Below are 19170 nucleotides of genomic sequence, written 5' to 3'. Positions count from 1 at the left end.
TTGGGCATAGAGGAATGTCATGGGGATAGATGGTCGGGCGGTGATGCGGTCTTTTGTGGTCCACAGTTAAGCCGTTTAGTAATTTAGATTTATATATCTGGCATTAGAGTCGGTGGAGTCAGTTTTCAAATGATCAGTTCCAGTAAGCTTCATGTCTGCTGAGGATATCAGAGCCGAGCAGCAGCCGGGAAACATGAGCAGCTCCTGTTTCATACTGACATGTGCTGCATCTCCAGAGGAACAATCTCCACTTTTACATCACATTCATGACAGAAATTTGTTGACGACATCAAAGTGTGCGGTAAATAAAAATCACATTTATCTAAGGGAATTCCACACTGTAAAAAACAGAGTTTTTTAACAGATTTTTTATGCATTTTTGAAATACAGGAAAAACATACAATTACAGAAAAAGATTGCAAATTTAGAAGAAAAAGTGCCTCAGTTGCCAGATTTTTTTTTACGGGATTTATTTACAGTGCAGGAGGGAAAAACCGTGGGTCTCTAGGTTTCTAAGTTACAAGTTTTTAGCAATAATACTTGTTCAACACTCTTGACAGTCAGTTTATTTACTTTTGAGAAAAAAATGTTTGCTATTTTAAGCTATAGTATGTCAGATTGGGACAAACTTGATGTTGAACGTTTTTTTAGTGTTATTTAGTTGACAATGGTTTTTCGGCAACACAAAACAAGGTATGTCCAATAAGTCCATTAATGCCCAATGGATGGTCAAACGGAAACAGACATTATTAAACACATCCCCAGAGAAGACATGAAGAAACGCCATCAGGAGCCTCAAGAAAGGATGACCATCCATGCCACTTCTCCCGGACACGTCCTGGCCAGGATTCCAGGTGCGTCCTCCGGAGGTCGCATTTTATAATGTTTGTTCTTTTAACTGAAATGTGAGAACCTCGATGGCGTATGCGGTCGACAAACGTGACCTCCTGAGGACGCACCTGAAATGCTGGCCAGTACGTGTCCTGGAAAAATGGCACATATGGTCACCCTAGTTAAGAACAACAAAGGAAGGTGGACCAGAGCTTCTGCACAACATTGCCCTCATGTTCGGAGAAAAATAAGACCTTCCCTCTGACCTCAGGGATGCTCTAATTTGCACCCTTGAAGGGCACTATACAGGAAGAGGGACGCTACATGAAGGGCTGTCCCAGATAAAGAAAAAATGAGGAGCTCAGATTCAAAACACCCAATTTTTATCAGGCTGTTATGTTTACGTTCTGTAATTGCACTATAACGGCAATGAAAAGGTTATTAGTCAGTAATTGAAATGAAATGCCTTATTTTCAGAAATGTCACTTTAGTCATTTAATTTGTATTTAACTAATTTGAATGTCTTGTCAAAACCCTCCAAGTACATGCAAGCGTGTTGGAAAATCACTGAAGATGCAACTAGAAAATAATGAAAGTCAGAATTCAAAATGTAAAAACTGAACCACACACAACACCCAAGTTTGAATGTGATTTAAGGTCGTTTCCCAATCTCTCTCCAGTGACTCTTCACTGTCCTTTCTGAATGAAGGCGAACGCTCAAAAATACAGTAAAACCATCACACTTTACTGGATAACAAACAGTAGACAAATAAAAGACGAAAGAAACTGAAAATATAAAATAATAAAAGTACAAAATACATGCAACAAGTGCACTGTTAAATAAGTTTCGTTTAGTCAAATATCAACAATCCATTGTCATAACATGTACATGTCTAGTATAATGTGCATATCAGATTGTAGTACATTACATTTGTTTCTAAGTATGTGCAATCCCTGGGATTGAACCCATGACCTTGGCGTTGCTAGCGCCATGCTCTAACCACTGAGCCACAGGAAAGCTATAATGCATTTCAGATTCCATAAGTATCCTCTGCTGTACTTCAAGAACAAACATGGAAAACAAAATAAAACAACACACAGGTTTACGCATGCAAAGGGCGAATGTTAGATGTTGTCCCATTCAATCCTCATCGCAATCTTCAAGGTCCTGTGCAATGTCCTGAACACCAGCATTCGACAGGATGCGTTTATAAAAACCGAGCACCGATTTTTGCACTCCTATCTCACCCAGCAGCTTCATGACATCATTTCTCTTCGCCACTTTAACGCAGTTCACATCTGGAAGTAGAGGTGGATTGAATCGACACCACTTCTTTCCCTGTTTCAGCACAGAGTGCTGGCTAAATTCACCGGTAAACACAGGTTTAAACCCCAACGTATCTCCAGAGACTTGTAGTACTCTCGCATCACTTATTTCAAATGATCTCGGACTGCTTGTGAACCTGGCTGCTTCGTCTCTAAAATTGTAGCACTGCCAATCTTTTCCATATTCATGAACATTGCCATGTTTCCTTAAAATTTCGCAGTATTCCTCTGGCATCAAAATGGTTGTCTTTTTCCGAATGTCTTGCTCAATTCTTTCAAACACTCGGTCTGCTGGAAGAAAACTGTGTCCTCGAATCGGCAAGAAGTAGGTGACGTTAAGCTGAGGGTACAGATGGCTACGGAGTGCAAACAACATAGACAGAAGATGTATGCTTTTGTTCTGGCCGTAGCAGGAATCTGAGAACAAGCGGAGACTCTGACATTGACACAGTTCGGCTCTAGCAACTGAGCTAAGATAGTGCCATAAAGCTGAAGCAACCGTGTTACTGTCCTTGGAGTTCTGATATTCAAGCCAGGTGTAAAGATGGATCTCGTGGCATCTCTGGGGTTCACCTCTCCCGTGGTGACGAACCACGCCGAATACATACATGTATAACTGACGGGAATAATACGACTGGCCAACTGCGGACTTTGGAAGGACCAGGTTCTCCATCATGTCAAAGCAGATGGTCAAAGTGTCGCCCACTTCATTTAGTATGTTGTAAAATTGACGTGCGCGGCGTCTGTGTAGTGTGTACAGCAGAATTTTTTTCTGCTTCTCTTCTGCAGATGGGTCAGGCTCTTTAATTGCATTGCGAAACTTGACGCACGAAGAGCACACATCTTTAGCAGGATGACCAAAGGCCAGGTTAAAGTCGTAGACAAAGATGCTCCAATACAGCGAGTATGAAACTTGCTGATGATTTTGCTCAAGAAACATCCTGTGCATTTGTGCTACACTCAAGTCACTAGGAAGGTACTGTCTCCCTGGTCCACCACGTCGGGCGTAGCGGCTTGCTCTACAAGTAAAAGACTGTATGTGGTTGCGAACCGTTTCCCTCTTTGCAGCCTCCTCTTCTTTTTGCCTGGAACCACCACGATTTTCAGGACGTGCTTTGCCATTCTCAAGCCAGTACTTAGCAACGCCATGTACTCTATCTTTTTTGACACCTGAAATAAAAATAGAGGATAATGCAAATGTCAGGGATAAACACAACTGGGAGTAGGTACACAATAATACTTGAGACTAAAAAACAGCCTATTGCATTTTCAATTTTGAAACGTAAAAAAATTATATACTGTATATTGTATATGATCTATTTATTAAATAGATTTATCTACGTATGTACTGAATGTGAATCATCAAACCAGTCATGCATGTCTTCATTTGCAGTAAACACATTGTTCTTGACTGAATTAGCTTGTGAGATCTACTGAAAATGTTTTAAATACATATTATTTGGAGCCGGTGTGGGGTGAAAATTGCAGTGATTCGTATTGTTAAAAAAATATGAGTGCTCATAAAATGATGAGTGCTAAAAATAGCAATGCTGCGCACTTACTGAAAACCCACTGATCCACAGTATGGTATTAGTGGTCGTAATAAAACAAATTGACTCGATTATTAATCTTAAGAATTGGTTTTGGCATGCGTGCGTTCGTGGGCTGCACTTAACTTCCGGTACACATTCACAAACAATCGAGTGCCTGTAGATTATTTCTGATAACAAGCAAAAGAAACCGAGAAGAAGAGTTACTTGGCTAAACTTGTCTCTCCAATATTTTCAAATTAGACTGCAATACCAAGCTCAACCGCTAGATGTAACATACGGTTTCTTTAAATGCGACCAAACTACAGGAGCCATTCAATAAATTGTTTATTTAATAAAATGAACATAAATGAACATAATAAGCATACCTACCAAAAATGCTGAGGAATGAAGCCTGACACACGGGAACATTGGTTTTGTCTTCTTTTAGGACGAAATATTTGACTGTCAAATCTCTTTGTCTTTGCTTGTCCTCAGCTTTTACTTTTGCCCGCCTCCGCTTACACTGCATTACATCCATGTGAGACAGTAGGACGGCATCTTGCTTTACTTTGTCATGGCTGGAATAAAGCTGTTCGTTAATGTATGCTATGTCCATTTCTGTTAGAGTATCAGCCCGACACAAAGCACTGTTGCTGTGTGTACATATAACTCGTGGAATCCTGTCATTGGCACTGTACCGATTTTCTTTCGCCTTAGAACGGGCAGAATTGTGTTGTTGGCGACGTTTTCTTTTGCCAGTGACAGAAATTGTCACACATTTATCCATTTCATCGTATTCCTCCATTTTTAAGTCAAAAACATCCTTTAACCGGCTTTAAAACCTCACAAACTGAAACCCGACTCCTACGCATCTAGTTCAGGGGTGTCCAAACTCAGTCCTGGAGGGCCGGTGTCCTGCCGAGTGTAGGTCCAACCCGAATCAAAACGCACCTGAAACAGCTAATCAAGATTTTCATAAACGTTTTTTTTTTCGAACATGGATTCCCGTTTCGTAACAAGGGTTCTTAGTCCCTTATTGGACAATTCTCCCGGAAAAGCACCGGGCGAAAGAGCACGCCCACGCGTTCTCCAGCCAGCGGGAGCACGCCCACCAACGCCGCTTGACTTCGCTGACGGAAGTTGAGCTGTGTTTGTTTGCTCATTGCATTTCAATGATGGATGTTATATAAACGGTGGATATAACGCTGGATTTAGAGATCGTTTGAAACTGATAGATAGTACCGCACGCGGTAATTCAAATTTAAGTCATATGTCTGTGTATTGGCAAGTATGTGCATAATGTAAACAACACGAATTTATAGTGAATCAATGCGATGATGTATTGTGTGCTCGTGCTGTAGTTGCGTCCCCCCTGCCTGCCTCTAGCAGCTCGTCTTTTTCCGGAAATAATCGTACAGCTGTATCTCTCTTTTGATCAAACTAAATATTCTTCAAAGATACGAAGTATGCAATACTACTGTATAGAAACTCAAGATTAATATGAGATTGGCAGAAACTGCGTGTGTTACCTCATCTTTAACTCCTCAAATAATCCCTTCACCAAGTGCGCACGAGACGTCTGTGTTATAAAACAAAATGACTCCGCTCCCTCCAGAATTAACACAACGAGGGCTTTATCAGTCAGATGTTTACTTCCCATTGGAATTTGCCCCAAATGTGCGTCTCGAGTCTTCTTCTTGAGTTTTACCGGCGGTTGGCAAACCATCTTATAGGCGCATTACCGCCACCTTCTGAACTGGAGTGTGGATCCAATTATTTGCAATTACCTCCTATCATTGTTAATATGAAGGGATAATGTACAGGCAGCCGGTTATCGCAGAAATAAGTCCCGACAGTGTGACCCGCCTCGAAGCGCAGCCGGCTGCTTGTACATTATCCCGCTTATTACACGGCTACTTGCCACATGAGAAAAAAAACTGGACATAAAATGTGAATTTGACATATTTTATTAGCTCATTTTTACCGAATGCAGACCTTCCGCGAGGAAAAGCCGTTTAGTTTCGGTTTTAAAGTAAGAAACGATGTTCAAACATCACGAACAGGCAAATTGGTTTAATCATTTGTAAATATAATGTCATATATGTTATTAAAAGACATATTTATAATACATTTTAGTGTAATATTAAACTGCCCCTCTCAAAATGATTTGCAGCATCCGGGTTACAGGGTGTTATTAGTTTTGAGCGGTTGTTATTTGAAAATAACAACCCTTGGAATGTCTATATATACATAAATAAATAAAAAGATTTACACTTTTCCATCAATCCTGTTTCTTTTAAGAATTTAATTAATTGCTCATTTACTTCCTTCAACTTTTTCATATCATTTACATTCTATTAACACATGTTCTACAGATTCTTGTTGACTACACTTTTGACATATTCCATTTGGGTGTTTATTTATGAAATAAAGTGTCTTATTGAGTCCTGTGTGTCCTATTCTCAGACGCGAGAGCACTACTCCATCCCTTCGATTTTTCCCCATGAAATGTCCAATACCAATATACCTCTTAATATTATATAAATGTCTTCCTGTACTGTTTGTATCCCAATAATTCTGCCATATTTTTTTGAGAATAGTCTTTTATAATTGTTTTTGCCTCACCTTTACTTAATAAAACTTTCATTTCTATTATTTGTGACTTAATTCTTTGGCTAACTTATTTACTACTTCATTATCCTTTACACTGAAAAAAATGATATGTTCAACTTAATTAACTTTTTTATGTCAACAGGTTCCACATAGCTGGATTACGTTGAATTTAAGTAACATTATCTATTTCAGTAAACTTAACATACAGTTAGATTTAGATTCAATTTATTGTCATTGCACATGTACGAAGGTACAAGGCAACGAAATGTGACCTCTGCATTTAACGCGAGAGCGTTAAAGAGCGTTAACCCATCCAGAGAGTAGTGAACACACGTACCCCCGGAGCAGTGGGCAGCTATCACTGCAGCGCCCGGGGAGCAAGTAGGGGTAAGGTGCCTTGCTCAAGGGCACCTCAGTTGTTACCCGCCGGTCCTGGGAATCGAACCGGCAACCTTCTGGTCACGAGTCCAACTCTCTAACCATTAGGCCACAACTGACAAAACCTACATTTATCTTCAATAAGACAATATCGAGTTAAGAGAACTCAACAGACGTTCAAAGTGATAAATGTAACTGCCCACTCCGTAACCAAAGGCAACGCTTTTCTGAATAATGAAAGCCAAAAAACTCAAAAATATAAGAAACTCTTCAAAACCTTATAGATAAATGAACATTAAAAGTAACAAGTGTTTATTTTTACAAAAAAATGCATGAAATAACACTAATTTAAGAAACTAACTCTCAAAATGCAGTCATACGCAAAGCATGCTGGGAAATATAAGTCCTCTGCCCAATTGTAACAATTTTATGTTCACACAACACAACTCCATTATGTTGTCCCAACATGAATGGATTAAGTTATATGACTAAACATAAAAAATCATGTTGTGACCCAATTTTCCAAAAGTTGTGTTGATTCAACTTAAGTTAGTTAGGTTAATTGGACAAGCAGCAAAAATCATTGTTTTACATGTGCAAGGAACCCAAATCAAGGATAGCTTCAAACCCATATTTGTAATCTCTTTATAATTTGATATATTTCATTTAATAAATCTATTCTACGTGATTTCCCTGTTTTAATACTAGATAATAATGACATCTGATGCAATTATAACATTATTTTCCTTCTTTTCTTCAATCCACTTTAATCCTATATCATTATTGCAACCAGTTCTACTGTAAATACAGAAAGATGAACTGTTGTCCTTTTTTAAATTTTCACGTCCCGAAAGACTTCTTACATTCTGTTTTGACTTTATCTATGTGTTGTTTCCATGTCAACTTTTCATCAAATAGCATTCTCAGAAATCTAATCACCCACCTGTTCCTTGATCATACAATTTCGATTAACTTTGTTTATGCCGTTTAGAAAAACAGATTATCTGTGTTTTAGCAGCTGATAGTTTAAAACCCCATTTATAAGATCATAATTCTACTGTTTTCTATATTCAATATTTTTTCCCTAATCCAGAGAGCCCCATCATCTGCATACAATGATTTTCATATTCCATGTTCCACTTGATCACAAATATCATTAATCATTATATTAAATAACAAAGGACTACACACACTATACTTGAGGTGTTCCATGCTATATCTATGATGTGTCTACTGAATATGCCTTAGTCTTACCTCTATTGTTCTACCAAACAAGAAATCTAACACCCAATTATGCATCCTACCTCCTATTCCTAATTTATTTAACTTGATAAGAGGTCCTTCTTTCCATAACATATCGTATGCTTCCTCAATATAAAAAATACAGCTATAACGATTTCTTTATTTGTTTGTGCTTTTCGGATTTCTGATTCTAGATATAATATTGAATCCATAGTATTTCATCCTTTACGGAATCCAGTTTGATATGGTGTTAATAATAATTACTTCTTTTCCAGAACATATTTACATAAGTCTTTCTGTTACCAACTTTTCCATTGTTTTTTCGAGAACCCCTTGTTCTTCGTGACGTGTTACTCTTTGGAGTAACACCGCCACCTGCTGTCTGACCATTCTTTTATTATATGAAGAGATAACGGTCTGCGCAAAACGGTTGAATATACACTGTTATATATTCTGTGATATATCGACATCCTTTATAAAAACAGTCTTTTGTGCCTTTGTCAGTGTACTTAAACTTAATTTTGCATTTATTTAATCTTAATGAGGAGGCTCTGTTACTGTAAACTGCAGCACACACCACAGATGACACACGACATGTGTTTCAAATATGGACTTTATCAAAATTGAAAAAAGTATAAAAATACCCTGTCATTTTCTTTTTTCTTTTATAAAAACCTACGCCGCTTCCATCAAGTAGGATGAGGGCGTGGCGTAATGCACGAAAACCCGGAAGCGCAAGTGCATAACTTGACCCAAACAAATGAACGCGGAAGTACTCCTTGTGTTTTTTCTTTGGAAAAGAGAAACTAAAGACCAACTTTGAAAATCTTACCGAACAAAGCAAAGTGGAAACTGACGACCGATTATTTGACGAATCGATTCTTTTTTTCTGTCGTTTGTTTTGTAAATCAACGGCGTAATTTGATCTGAGAATAAACGGTTTAAATGATCTCTAGTTGGGTCATTATGAAGTTAGTTTGCCTATTTAATTATTAATATTGTTTGTGTTGCCTTTCGTCTCCGTATCATAGCCCGTGCTATCGCTTATAAAGAAAGTTGCATATCCAGAATGACTGTGGCGGTGTTTTTCGGCTGTGCTTTCATTGCGTTTGGTCCAGCCTTCGCCCTGTTCGTCTTCACGATCGCCAAAGATCCACTGAGAGTCCTCATTCTGATCACAGGGTGAGTCATCTCATTGTGTTTGACTTCGTCTTATGAACAATAAACACCTGGGCTGCGTTACCAAAGTAATAAATCAACGCCAAGGTATTGCCGTCTAGTATTATTACTGTACCATGGCATCACCTGAGTACATAACGTCATCAAGTGGGCACTTTATAATAATAACTGAAGTATTTTCCATTAAAACACGTTATATGTGCAGCATTATTAAATATACATTTCTGTTGATTTATTTGTCACCGTTTTTGAAATATGACAATGCATTGTTCATATAATGTTGTTTGACAAGTGAAGTAAAAGTGAAGAGTGGACGCAGATGATGGTTTGATGTGTTTTTAGGGCGTTCTTCTGGCTGCTGTCTCTGTTGTTGTCATCTCTGGTGTGGTTCATCGCTGTGAAGGCCAGTAACGCAGATGACTGGACGCTCAGGAGATCTCTTCTCATTTTTGGAGTCTTCTTTTCAGTTTTACTCCAGGAGCTGTTTCGCTTTGGTTACTACAGACTGCTCAGGTATCACAGTATTGAAATGACTCTTTTTTTTCTAAACATATCAAACATGATATACAGTATATTTCAATATGAAAGTGTCAAAGCATAACTTGTTGTTCTTGTTGTTGCTTTGTTAGAAAAGCCAATGAGGGTCTGGCAGCCATTAGTGAAGATGAGAGTTCAGCTATTTCAGTGCGTCAGATGGCTTACGGTGAGCTGTGTGATTTTATTCCCATGTTCTGCCCCCAGTAGTGAACAGGGTTGTAATCCTCAGAACGGTTTGTTTGCAGTGGCAGGACTGGGCTTCGGCATCATGAGCGGCGCGTTCTCAATGATCAACATTCTGTCGGATTCTCTGGGTCCCGGGACAGTCGGCATCTTTGGAGATTCACAGTATTACTTCATTACATCAGGTGAGCTGGATGTCAACAGAGTTTATGACTCTTTCACATGTTAATGCGTGTTTGTCAGGTAGATGATCTGCAGGTTTGTTTGTTTTTTGCTGGTGTTGTGTTTACATGAAAGCAAAGCTGCTCAAACTGAGTTAAGGTCATGTTGATAGGTTTTTTCTAATGTCATTTTTTCTCAAAACGAATGGACTACTTTTAAAGTTGTGGAAACGTTAGTGTAGCACTGACATTATGTTGTGAAATGGCTCTTGTGATGTAAGTGGGTTGATGTGAAGATGCTGATCGAGGTGGTTTGCTGTGTTTGTGTAGCTCTGATGACTCTGGCTTTGACTCTTCTGCACACGTTCTGGGGTGTGGTGTTCTTCGACGGCTGTGAGAAGAGCAGATGGTGGGTCATTGCTCTGGTTGTGTGTCTTCACCTGCTGGTCGCCGGTCTGGTAAGTGTTAGAAACCACTCGCTTCTTCTTAAATATTTTTATAATAAAGTCTTGCTCGTATGAGGTCAACAGCTCGTTTGAATTCGCAGAGTTGTGAAATGACCCTGTGTGCGTCAGTGACAGTGTATAAGCTTTTCTCAGAATAAATTTTATTTTCATAGTTTGCGCTTTCATAGAGGAATAGCTGTTATAAAATGCACTGTAACCCACTGCTTCGTGGGGCTTATTGCTTTTATAAAACTACATAGTTATTCTATATGCGGAGCAAGGTTTCATAAAATAAAGTAAATAAAGTGATATTTAGGCTATGTAATGCGGTCAGCAGTTATAAATGGGGGTATTTTATAATGGCTTAGAACTCGGCTCAACCAATCAGAATCAAGCACCAGAGCTGACCATTTTATAAGTTGCCATATACACCTGACCTGTTATTTACTTGTGTTTTTAACTTTTACTGTCCACATTGAGTTTACATTACTTTTACATTGTGACTAGTTACTACTTCTTACTGTGGCTCAGTGGTTAGAGCATGGCGCTAGCAACACCAAGGTTATGGGTTCCATCCCAGGGGATTGCACATAGTCAGAAACAAATGTATAGTATAATGTAATGTAAGTCGCTTTTCTTTTTGTTATAGGGATAGTTCACCCCAAAATAAAAATTCTGTCATCATTTACTCACCTTCGAGTAGTTCCAAATCTGTATCAATTTCTTTGTTCTGATGAACACAGAGAAAGATATTTGGAAGAATGCTTATAACCAAACAGTTCTTGGACTACCATAGTAGGAAAAATTACTTTATCTTTTTTTTTGTTCTGTTGAACACAAAAGAAGACATTTTGAAGAATGTAGGACAGCAAACAGTTCTGAGGCACTTTTGACAACCAATGTCATTTTTCCTACTATGGTAGTCAATGGGGTCCAAGAACTGTTTGGTTACAGGCTTTATTTTTATCTGTGTTTAACCAAACAAAGACATTTATGCAGATTTGGAACAACAAGAGAGTTGAGTAATTCATGAAAGAATTTTAATTTTTTGGTGAGATGTTCCTTTAAGAAGAAATTAAAGTTTATTTGAATTGTTGACATACTGTAAGAGAGCAATCATACAAAAATATTCTAGAGAAGCACTTAAAAATCTGCAAAAATGTGTTTATTTTGCAATCCTTTTATTACTAAATAAATCAAATCAAATGATTTAGAAAAATTTCATGAAAATATTAACAATGTTTATTGTTTAATATATTGCACCTAACATACATTTTTATAAATATCCACTGCGTTTAAATGTATTTTTTCTCATAATATTTTTTTTCCGACAGTTGATTTTCATAATAATGGCCTGAATTTCTAAATGATGCCTGTTTAACCAAACTTCTGTAACTAGATTTTCACCAGTTTTCTCGTAATAACAGACAATGAATATAGATTGGGAAGACAGCACGTATGTTTGGATTTAATTTTGCACATCTAGACATGATTTAAGTATATTGTTTCAACCTCTTTCTGTCATACTCGTTCTTTACAAGAACTCTACGTTCAATCTCATGTGGTCAGCAGATCCATCACACCCTCTAAAGATAACAGAACATCACCAAACAAAACATGTGTTCTATTTCCTTACGTTCCGACCGCCAGAGGCAGTGCTGTAAGCACTAGTGGAAAACCCCTCACGCTCGCGCTTGACCGAGAGTAGGATTACAAAGTTGTCACTTTGTGACTTGTGAAGTGTCTTGAGCTATAATAAAGGCTCTCACTAAATCTTTGGTGTTTCGAATCAGATCCGTGGGCGTGGCTTGTTGGTTTTGACTAAATACTTGCTGTTTCAAGTCTTACGAAACCCTTACCCTAACCCACACCCTAACTCTAACCATCTAAACTACCTATGCTTCTTAAACTTGCCAAAAAACACAGCCGCGTGATGACGTCAGACTCGAAACACCAAGGATTTAGTTGATTATCGCTTGACTGTTGTTTGTTTTCGAGTGAGACGATATTTTGTGCAGCTTGCTGCTGAAGAGTTCTTCAGGTTATTTACTCAAGTTGTTTCGTCACTGACTACACTGGATGAGACTTCAGTGCATGGTGAGCGGAGATCATTTTTAATGCATCTCTTTCTGGGAAGGCTTCAATCTTCTGGCGGCCTGTAAGTTTGAATGCTTTAGTGTTTATATGCACTCATATGCCTTGGTTGCCTTGGCTTATGAGTGCGCGCGCATGTTTTATCGGCAGGTGAATTCACTATGAGCGTAGTTCTTTTTTTCGAGTCTTGGATTTCAGGTGACTATTGATTCGATATGGATTCGGTTAGGTGCTCTACATGCCCTAATGTTATATGGATATCATGGATGGAAATCACCAGTGCCCTGCGTGCTTGGGTATGGCACCTTGTCTAACCTGTGCCCAGAATGCTCAATCATGCCCGTCAAGCGCGGTTGGCTGGTCTTGATTCGGAAGAATTGTTACTTTCTTCTACAAGTACTGTAGTCGATTGTAATGTAAGCAGGTTTTTCAAACTGAAAAGAAGACAAAAAAGACTAAATCGTCTGTCTTAGCATGCAAAGTTGATCAGCTGTCCTCTGTGGTGGAGTTGTTACTGCCTCTTCTGGCTAAAGCTCAGCCTGATGTGAAAGCGCTAGAACTGGCTCAACTGGAGTCATGCCTTACGGCATCGCCACCGGCTGTTACAGGACAGGAGTTTGATGGGATGTCACTGGCTGCCTCTGAATCATTTTTTTAAACTACTCCAGCAATTGCTGTAGCTAAGAAAAATGTGCCTGGAGATCGGTCACGTCACTCTGGCAGTGAAACTGCATCTGTGAAATCGGGTCAGTCGTCTTCAGTGGCTGCTTCACTGGAAGGAACATAGAAAGCGATGCTCGCTCGCATTAATCTGGATCCCCCTCAGCCAACAGTCAGCCAAAACGTCTTTTGCTATGCCTCGAGGCAAAAACCAATACGTCTGTATTTGTGTCAGCGCTGCAAAGTTCAGCCAAGTCATCGCGCCCGGATCAGTTGGCTCGTACACTGGCTGTGATGCAAGACCCAGACATGGTAAATGGCATGCCATCTATAGAACCAAGCGTGGCAGCTTTTATTGTGTCTCCTGATGAAGCGGAACGGACTGACGTGCAGACGGACTGACGAGTTGCTGTCACGAGCGTACAACTCCACGGCGAGCCTTGGCCGTGTGTCTAACACCTTAGCACACATGGTTGTGGCGTTACACTCCTCTCTGAGTGAGGTTTGATCTAAACCACTGGTTAGTGAATTAACTAAGCTTACGTTACAAGTTATGGGTGTTATTGTGAATCTTTGTGGCACTGCTCTTTGTACTCTATTACAGGCTCGTCGGCAGGTTTGGTTGGCTCAATCCTCTTTGCCAGAAATATGTCGCAACAATTTGCGACGACTTCCAGTGGTTCCTGGTTGAATTTTTGGGCGTGCTGCTCAGGAAGCTTTGGTTTCTGAAACTCGGTCACGACTCTGTCACCATGCTGGCTGTTCCAACCCCAGAGAGAATCAGGTCAATTGTGAGGGGTGTAAGGCATCTTCGTGTTGGTCACACTCAGCACTACATTTCACTAGAAGTTCCCCCTCACTAGAGTTTTGGGGAAGCTCACGGCAGCGTCAGCAGTAATTCCACTCGGGCTGTTGTGGCTCAGGCCGTTGCAGCGATGGCTCATTCAGAAACGTCTGTGTCCAATACAGCACAAATACACAAAGCTCCGGGTCACACAGCGTTGCGTACAGGCGCTAGCGCCTGGGTTGCAGAGGCAGTTTCTACTCGGCGGAGTGTCATTGGGACCTCCACCTTAACGGTGGGAGATTGTGAGGACTGATGCCAGTCTTCTTGGATGGGACGAAGTCTTGTGCAAGAGGGCAGTGAGCGGTACTTGGAGAGGGATGTTGTGCACGGCGCACATTAATGTTCTGGAGCTGACTGCGGTGTTTCTTACCCTTCTTCCTTTTCAGACTGCTCTCAAAGGAAAATATGTTTTAGTGCGCACAGACAACAAGGTGACAGTGTTCTACATCAACCATCAGGGAGGCACAAGGTCAGGGAGTGCTCTTCAGGTAGCTCACAACCTGCTTGTTTGGGCTCAGAACGTATCGGGCAGTGTATCTGCCAGGTCGACTCAATCAAGACGGCAGACGCTCTTTCTTGTGGTCAGGTGTCACAGGGAGATTGGACTCTACACCCAGAGGTGGTTCAAATGATATGGAGAACGTATGGGACCGCGACAGTGGATGTTTTCGCAGACAGGCAGACATCGCATTGCCATCATTGGTTTTCTCTGAGGGACGAACCGGGGTCTCTGGGTCTAGATGGCCCACGACTGGCCAGACGAGATGCTGTATGCTTTACCCCTCTGCCACTGATTTGGCGGACTCTATGCCGAGTGCGCGACTGCGGTCATTGTCTGCTGTTAGTGGCTCCTCATTGGCCTGCGAGGCCTTGGTTTCAGGTTCTGCTCTCACTGGTAGTAGGACCACCTTGCCATTTACCCAGCAGACCAGACCTGCTGTGCCAGTTGGAGGAGAGAGTATGGCACCCATATCCAGATCGACTGAACCTGTGGGTGTGGCCCCTGGGGTCACCAGGCCTCTCTTGGAGTGTTCACAGAGGGCCAGGGACACTGTTCTGAACACCCGTGTAGCGTCTACGCCAAGATAGTACTCATGTAAGTGGAAGGTGTTTTGTGACTGGCGTTCTACTCACAATGTTGACCCATTACATTGTCCAGTGAGTTGTGTTTTGGATTTTCTGCAACACCTTTTGCCTCTGGGTCGTTCACCATCCACATTAAAGGTGCATGTGGCGGCGTTAGCAGCTCATAGATCTGAGTTTGGTACTTCTTCACTTGGGTCTGACCGCTTAATTGTTGCCTTTCTGAAAGGGGCTAATCGCCTGTGTCCTCTGTCGGGCTTATGTAGTCCGACATGGTATTTGAGTATGGTTCTCGATTTGCTGTGCCAGCCCCCGTTTGAGCCAATTCTGGAGTCGGAAATTAAGTGGCTTTCTTTTAAAACAGCATTTCTCTTGGCCATTACTACAGCGAAATATGTGAGTGAACTCCATGCGTTATCTGTGAGTGCCCCCTGTTTACGTTGGAGTAGTTGATTCGGGAGTGTCTCGTTGTGGTCCAATCCGGCTTTTCTACCCAAAGTTTTGTCCATTTTGACCATTGTATTGGCTGCATTGCCCATGGATCAATCCGACATGCGGTTGGAGTTGTGTCCAGTGGGGTCTTTGAAGGATTACGTTGATAAGACAGTGGCCTGGTGCCAGACAGATCAATTGTTTGTTTGTTTGTTTGTTTGTTTTAGTACTGCATGCTTGGGGTCTACGCTTTCTAGGCAGAGGCTGGCGCATTGAGTGTCACGAGTGATTTTACATGCATACGTTCCCTCTTCTGTTCATTGGCATTGTACGTGTGCTTTGGCGACATCTTGGGCAGCATTTAAGAGAGTTTCAATCTCTGAGATATTTGCTGCAGCGACTTGGAGTTCGACCCGTACATTTTCTCGTTTCTACTGGTTGAATGTGACTCCCTTGCCAGCAGTGTGTGCTGCAGTACTTTCTGCCTGTTCGGATGCTTCGCAACAGGATCCCTCGTGACTGCGTAGGTATTCGTCGTCCACTAGTGCTTACAGCACTGCCTCTGGCGGTCGGAACGTAAGGAAATAGAACATTAGTTACTGGCATAACTGTGGTTCTATGACTAAGTGGAAGACCGTCAGAGTCTCTGGTCACTCGGGATGGCGAGAATGATCTAGAGATCGATATGATGTGTTTTGGGGTTATTATAGCTCAAGACACGTCATAAGTCACGAGGTGACAACTTTGTTATTCTACTTTCGGTCAAGCATGAGGGTTTTCCACTAGTGCTTACAGCACTGCCTCTGGCGGTCTTCCACTTGGTCATAGAACCACACTTACACCAGTAACTAACGTTTTTAACTTGATGATGTTTATGGATTTAAATAAATAAAAAACAGGAAATTTAAATTTTTTGTCGAACTAGTAACCACAGTTTGTACAAAGATTAATAACCACAGTATGTTATGTTTTAATTGAGTGTTTTTTTCCTCACTGTTTGTGTGTCAAGTCTCTTTTGAATCCATTTTACGATGGCAGTCTGCCTCCTGTATATATAATCACGCTGCTGATGGGCGTCTGGGCGTTCTTCTCATCTGGAGGATCACTACACAACCTCACTGCTCTCTGCACACGTAAGACACTCTTTGTTCTGTCAACATATAACCACCAGACACATTTATAAATCAAATCCAAATCTGTTGTTGTTTTTTCCTGCAGGCAGAAAAGCAGAAAGAGAAACTTCATAAGAGGGTGTGTGTCATGACCTGTTAATGAGACTGAGTGCGACAGAACCGAGTTTGCTGCTTGATCTATGAGCAGCGGTTTGTGAAAGTTCACATTCACCTGTTCAAGCCCGAAGCGATCAGACACGCCCCATCCAACACCAGTGATTTCATCAGAGGCAAACGGGCCACGGGACTTTCACAGAAGCACTATAAATAGCTTGATCCGAATCCACATGAACAAGATGTTCTGATATTCATATGATTTCTTTTTAAAACGAGTATTCTCTGACCCATGTTTCATGATTTTGAGGTTTTTTGTAAACCATTTCATTTAAATTCTGAAGGAAGCCATGTCAGTTATAAGGTGGTGGACATGTACATACTGAAATCTTGTACGATTTTGAAAACCTTTTCTTAAATTTGTCAAATGTATGAATGCACAATGAGAACATTCACATATCAAGTGTCCTCAGATCCAGTGGAACAAACGTCTTCAGCATCTCATGTGCAGTTATGCAGTATTAGTCGCTTAGGATTTTATAGTTTAAATGTGATTTAATGTTTATGCTGTCAGTAGAAACCCATACAGCAGCAGCTGACACATACTGGAAACAACATCCTTTAAACTCAACCAAACCAAACTGTTGATGGCTCCATCTATAGTATTTTTTGAACGGTAACATGCAACCTTTACAGTTATGCAAACCCTGGATATTCCAGAATGATCCTTCAGTAATACCATTTTAAAAATGGTGCTGGCCCCGTGCTCCTGTCAGGATGTATTTATATTCTCAAAAATCTGTGTTAAACTAAAAGCTTTAATTCCTGAACCAGCACACTAACTATACTTCTGTATGTTTCTGGTCCATATTTCAGTATACATCATCAAGTGATAAGAACTGTGTTTGCAGACGATTTTTATGATCAGAGTTATTACATTGTACACAATAATGATTTGGTGCTTTCCGGAATTTCAATTACAAAAGGATTTCTTATATGTATGTGATACTTTAATGCTGCTTTATAAACATTCTTAAACTAAGATGAGCAAACGGCGTCGTTTTTCATTTCATACAAAAAATATTTAATATATGAAATATATCATGTTGGCTTGCTCAGGATCACAGGTAAATGTTTAGATTAATTCCTTATGTTGAAAATGCATTGACGTCTGCCCTTCTGTAAATATTTGACTTAAATGTGAGGATTGACCCTGTGACCTGCTCCTTACCGGCATTAAATACCATCATTCATTGTCAGTCTTCAATAGAATTGTGTTGCGATGCACACAACCACCTTACACAATATCACAGGATCTGTTGTTAGTGCAGACAACATGTATAACCCATGACCTTTTAATGGAAAACAGAATGCAGAGCTTTCACATTTCAATGTTTAATCGATTACTTCAAACGTAGAAATTCATATAACTGACACATCTGTATTCAAATGAATTTAAGAAGTGTCATCACAGAATGAGAATGTGCTCTAGTGAATGAATTCCCACTGAAGTCTGTTTAATTCATCCCATTATATTTACAATAATATGCTTCAAATGTCTCTAGTCACCATAAAACAACATATTTCCAACCAATTTATTTGTTTTCTGCTTTGGTACCATGTTATAGGCCTACTCATTTATTAGGGGTCAAGCCCTAAATCCAGTTTGCACAAAATTAGGTATGTACCATCCAGAGACAGTGCTGAAAAAAAACTGAAGGTTTTCAATTGGCCAAACCGTTGTACAGCGCATTAACGAATTTGATGCTGTATCTTTGCCAATCTTTAATGTATCGACACGAAACTTGTTATGGTTCATTACAAGCCTGACCTGTGGTGACATGCTGTGTTTCAGCGCAGCGCCACCTATCCAAACATGTCAGGTTTTGCTTTATGGTTTGTCCAGCGCTAAAAATACAATCGCGAATATCTTCGCAACCGTTACTCCAAATGAAACCACCGTACAAAACACGGAACCTTAGCTGGTTTACAAAGTGTCACAGGCCACATGTCAAAATTGCCATTGGCAGTGACCAAAAAATGCAAAGAAAGTTCGGTAACATAACATTTTTATGCTTTTGTGAGTATATATACTTCTAACTTCTAAACGAAATGAGATATTTTCACCCAATTTGATGCGATGGTTTATGGGCACAGTCTAAGGAAACGCAAAAAAATTGGTGGGGCTGCGCCACTTGGTTGCCTTATAATTAAACAAAACGTTAAATTGGTTCAGAATTGACACTACCAAAGTTTGCGTATTAACATGAAAGTTTGTACGTATCATCATTGGCACAGCCTGTTCGCCTCATAGAAATTTGGTGGCAGTGCCACCTATTGGTTAAAAGTTAAAAGCAATTGAATTGTGTTTCAAGTGCTTTTAGCTATCGTTTTAAATTG

General features: G+C 40.3%; 2 protein-coding genes across 3 annotated transcripts; one reads left to right on the top strand and one right to left on the bottom strand.

Moving 5' to 3' along the window:
* Positions 1 to 278: 278 nt before the first annotated feature.
* Positions 279 to 6303, bottom strand: LOC130546588 (uncharacterized). Of its 2 annotated transcripts, XM_057321947.1 has the most exons (3): positions 5219 to 6303; positions 4080 to 4649; positions 279 to 3327 (listed from the first exon to the last, which is right to left on the bottom strand). In XM_057321947.1, the coding sequence occupies exons 2-3, from the start codon at positions 4492 to 4494 to the stop codon at positions 1973 to 1975; spliced, it is 1770 nt and encodes a 589-aa protein (XP_057177930.1). In that variant the 5' UTR covers positions 4495 to 4649; positions 5219 to 6303; the 3' UTR covers positions 279 to 1972. The 2 variants fall into 2 exon arrangements, with proteins under 2 accessions (XP_057177930.1, XP_057177929.1); XM_057321946.1 differs by having other exon boundaries at positions 4080 to 6303.
* A 2361-nt stretch (positions 6304 to 8664) lies between these two features.
* Positions 8665 to 17842, top strand: zgc:114200 (Gamma-secretase subunit Aph-1b-like). Its single transcript, XM_057321676.1, has 7 exons — positions 8665 to 9104; positions 9444 to 9614; positions 9731 to 9804; positions 9884 to 10006; positions 10313 to 10440; positions 16554 to 16677; positions 16763 to 17842. The coding sequence occupies exons 1-7, from the start codon at positions 8992 to 8994 to the stop codon at positions 16789 to 16791; spliced, it is 762 nt and encodes a 253-aa protein (XP_057177659.1). The 5' UTR covers positions 8665 to 8991; the 3' UTR covers positions 16792 to 17842.
* The last annotated feature ends 1328 nt before the right edge of the window (positions 17843 to 19170 follow it).

This window comes from Triplophysa rosa, linkage group LG22 (assembly GCF_024868665.1).
Source record: "Triplophysa rosa linkage group LG22, Trosa_1v2, whole genome shotgun sequence".
Classification (NCBI taxonomy): Eukaryota; Metazoa; Chordata; class Actinopteri; order Cypriniformes; family Nemacheilidae; genus Triplophysa; species Triplophysa rosa.
The sequence above is the reverse complement of the archived record's forward strand: the minus strand, read 5'-3'. Positions and strand labels throughout refer to the sequence as shown.